The 2,076-nt window shown below is 37.5% G+C and overlaps 1 protein-coding gene and 1 long non-coding RNA gene across 2 annotated transcripts in view; one reads left to right on the top strand and one right to left on the bottom strand.

Moving 5' to 3' along the window:
• Positions 1-1,208: 1,208 nt before the first annotated feature.
• Positions 1,209-2,076, bottom strand: part of LOC112961918 — a 15,113-nt gene continuing 14,245 nt past the window's right edge. Inside the window, exons 2-3 of the long non-coding RNA XR_003252155.1 lie at positions 1,598-1,681; positions 1,209-1,288 (exon numbers count right to left, since the gene is read on the bottom strand). This is a non-coding gene — a long non-coding RNA (uncharacterized LOC112961918). The remainder of the gene's footprint in view (positions 1,289-1,597; positions 1,682-2,076) is intronic.
• Positions 1,492-2,076, top strand: part of BRDT (bromodomain testis associated) — a 26,875-nt gene continuing 26,290 nt past the window's right edge. Inside the window, exon 1 of the mRNA XM_026057639.1 lies at positions 1,492-1,683. Coding sequence (XP_025913424.1) covers positions 1,492-1,683 — 192 coding nt within the window. The remainder of the gene's footprint in view (positions 1,684-2,076) is intronic.

The raw sequence follows: 2,076 nt of genomic DNA, 5'->3' as shown, positions 1-2,076 counted from the left end.
TGTTCCTGACTTTTAACAACTCAGGTTTGACATGTTTTCTTTTAAAGAGGAAAAAAAAATACTTTGGTAGTACTGTTCAATGAAAGAATTTTGTGTTCTGTAAACGACTAGAATGAACACATGGGGGAGAAATCTGAACAGCTCTTTAGCCTCAAGAGCAGTGAGAGAAAGGGCTTTCGTTTGAATGTAGAAATAAAGAACAAAGATGAAAATGTAAGATGTGATATGCAATATCTGAAGGAAAGTTGCTGTTGTTGGGAGAGAGAGAGACACTTTTCATTGGTGTGATTAGAGTAGCTATCTAGCTACTAATGACACTTTCTAAAACTTCTATGGAACACTGCACATCATACTCAAAAATCTGAGAGCCTGCTTTTGATCAAAAGCAGGACAACTTGAGAATGGAATGAGTAATGCTTGGTCTAATGAATGCATAAAAAGCAACTTATATTAGTAAACTCCAGAGCAATGTTAGAATGAGAAAATGTGTTTTCTTATTGTAATGGGGAAGAGAAGTAAGACTCTTTAGTGTTTGAAACTCCACGGTGAGCTAAGAAGGTGGGCAAGGACTGGAACTTCTGTGACTGTGTTTGGCAAAGGTCTTGCCTAGCTTACACACTCCAAAATGCAGCCTCTCTGCCATTCCCAAGTACTTATGCGTTTTCTTCTGGCACAGCAATACCGTACTGGCTAAAGACAAATCACCACAGTTGCTCCTTGCAATAATCTTTAAATGATCCAAAACAGTTGGGAGGGGGGAGAAGTTGTCAAAGTCTTCTCATATATAACAAAGGTGATGCACAGTGGCAGAAAATACTGCTGTGCACATGCTCAAACCTGAAAAGCACTGTGTCAAAATACATTTTTATGCTGAAACTTAACTTTATTGGTTGTTGCAGGGTTTCTGTGAGGTGACTTGGCAGAAGTGCCTGAGGAAGGTAATACCTAGGTGTTGCTTTATGCTAGATCAGACTTGCAACACACTGTAAAGCAGCATCTTAGGTCAAAGTTCTCTTACAGGACTCTGACTGTGGAGAGGGGAGGCAAATGTCTTCCTAGGTTTTGACAGATAAACTGTGGTGAGGAAGCTTACATGTAGGAAAAACTTAGAACTCTATACATAAGAACACAACTTTGTATCTACACTGAATGCCTGATTTTTGACCTAAATTTCAAACTTTTCCACCTTATATGTCTTCATTTTTCAGGGCTTTAATGCTTTTTTTWTTTTTCTTTTTTCTTAACCTGAAGAACTGACATCCAGTAGTCTGGCACATCCAATGGTGCACTGTAAAACAAATGTGCCTTAGTTAAACCATGAAGGCACACTGTGAATAAGTATTGACATTTTAGAAACAGAAGTGAACATGCAAACAGCATTAGATCCGGATACCTTTACTTAACAGCAATTTTCCTCTTTATTTTTATTTTTTCTCAGGCTAGATGCATAATGAAGATCTTGGAACAAGTGGCTACATAAACTTGCTGAAGATGTCTGTTCCAAAGCAACAGCGTTCTATTATTGTTAACCCTCCTCCACCTGAATATATAAATAACAAAAGTAGTGGTTGTCAAACAAACCAACTTCAGTACTTACAGAGGGTGGTCATGAAAGCCATGTGGAGACACAACTTTTCCTGGCCATTTCATCTGCCTGTAGATGCAGCAGCACTGAATCTTCCTGTAAGAACAATTTTGGTATTGTATTGAAGTATTAGTATGTAAAATACTACAAGACTGGTGAATTACTGTTGGTTTAAAAAACTCTACAGATCATGGAAGACTGCTTTGCACATGAACTGCTTGTGTTAATCCAAGGATTTCCAGTTATGTTCACATTATTTTTCAGTCACTGGAAGGGTATAAAAGTAGTAGCTAGATGATATGGTTTAAGCCTATAAAACTAAATGAATGGACAGCAAAGAATGTGCTTGCTTATATTAATGACTCTTGAGGAAAGCTAAGCATTATCTGGATATACTTGTATGCATTATGTCCAAGCATATATCAAGAATATTTACTTTCTTCCACTCCTGAAAAGTATCAGTACTTTAAAGCCAACAGGCTTGTCACAGA

The sequence above is a fragment of the Apteryx rowi genome, unplaced genomic scaffold (genome assembly GCF_003343035.1).
Source record: "Apteryx rowi isolate R43461 unplaced genomic scaffold, aptRow1 scaffold_14, whole genome shotgun sequence".
In the NCBI taxonomy this organism is placed as follows: domain Eukaryota; kingdom Metazoa; phylum Chordata; class Aves; order Apterygiformes; family Apterygidae; genus Apteryx; species Apteryx rowi.
Note: the sequence above shows the minus strand (reverse complement) of the source record. Positions and strands in the feature narration are given on the sequence as shown.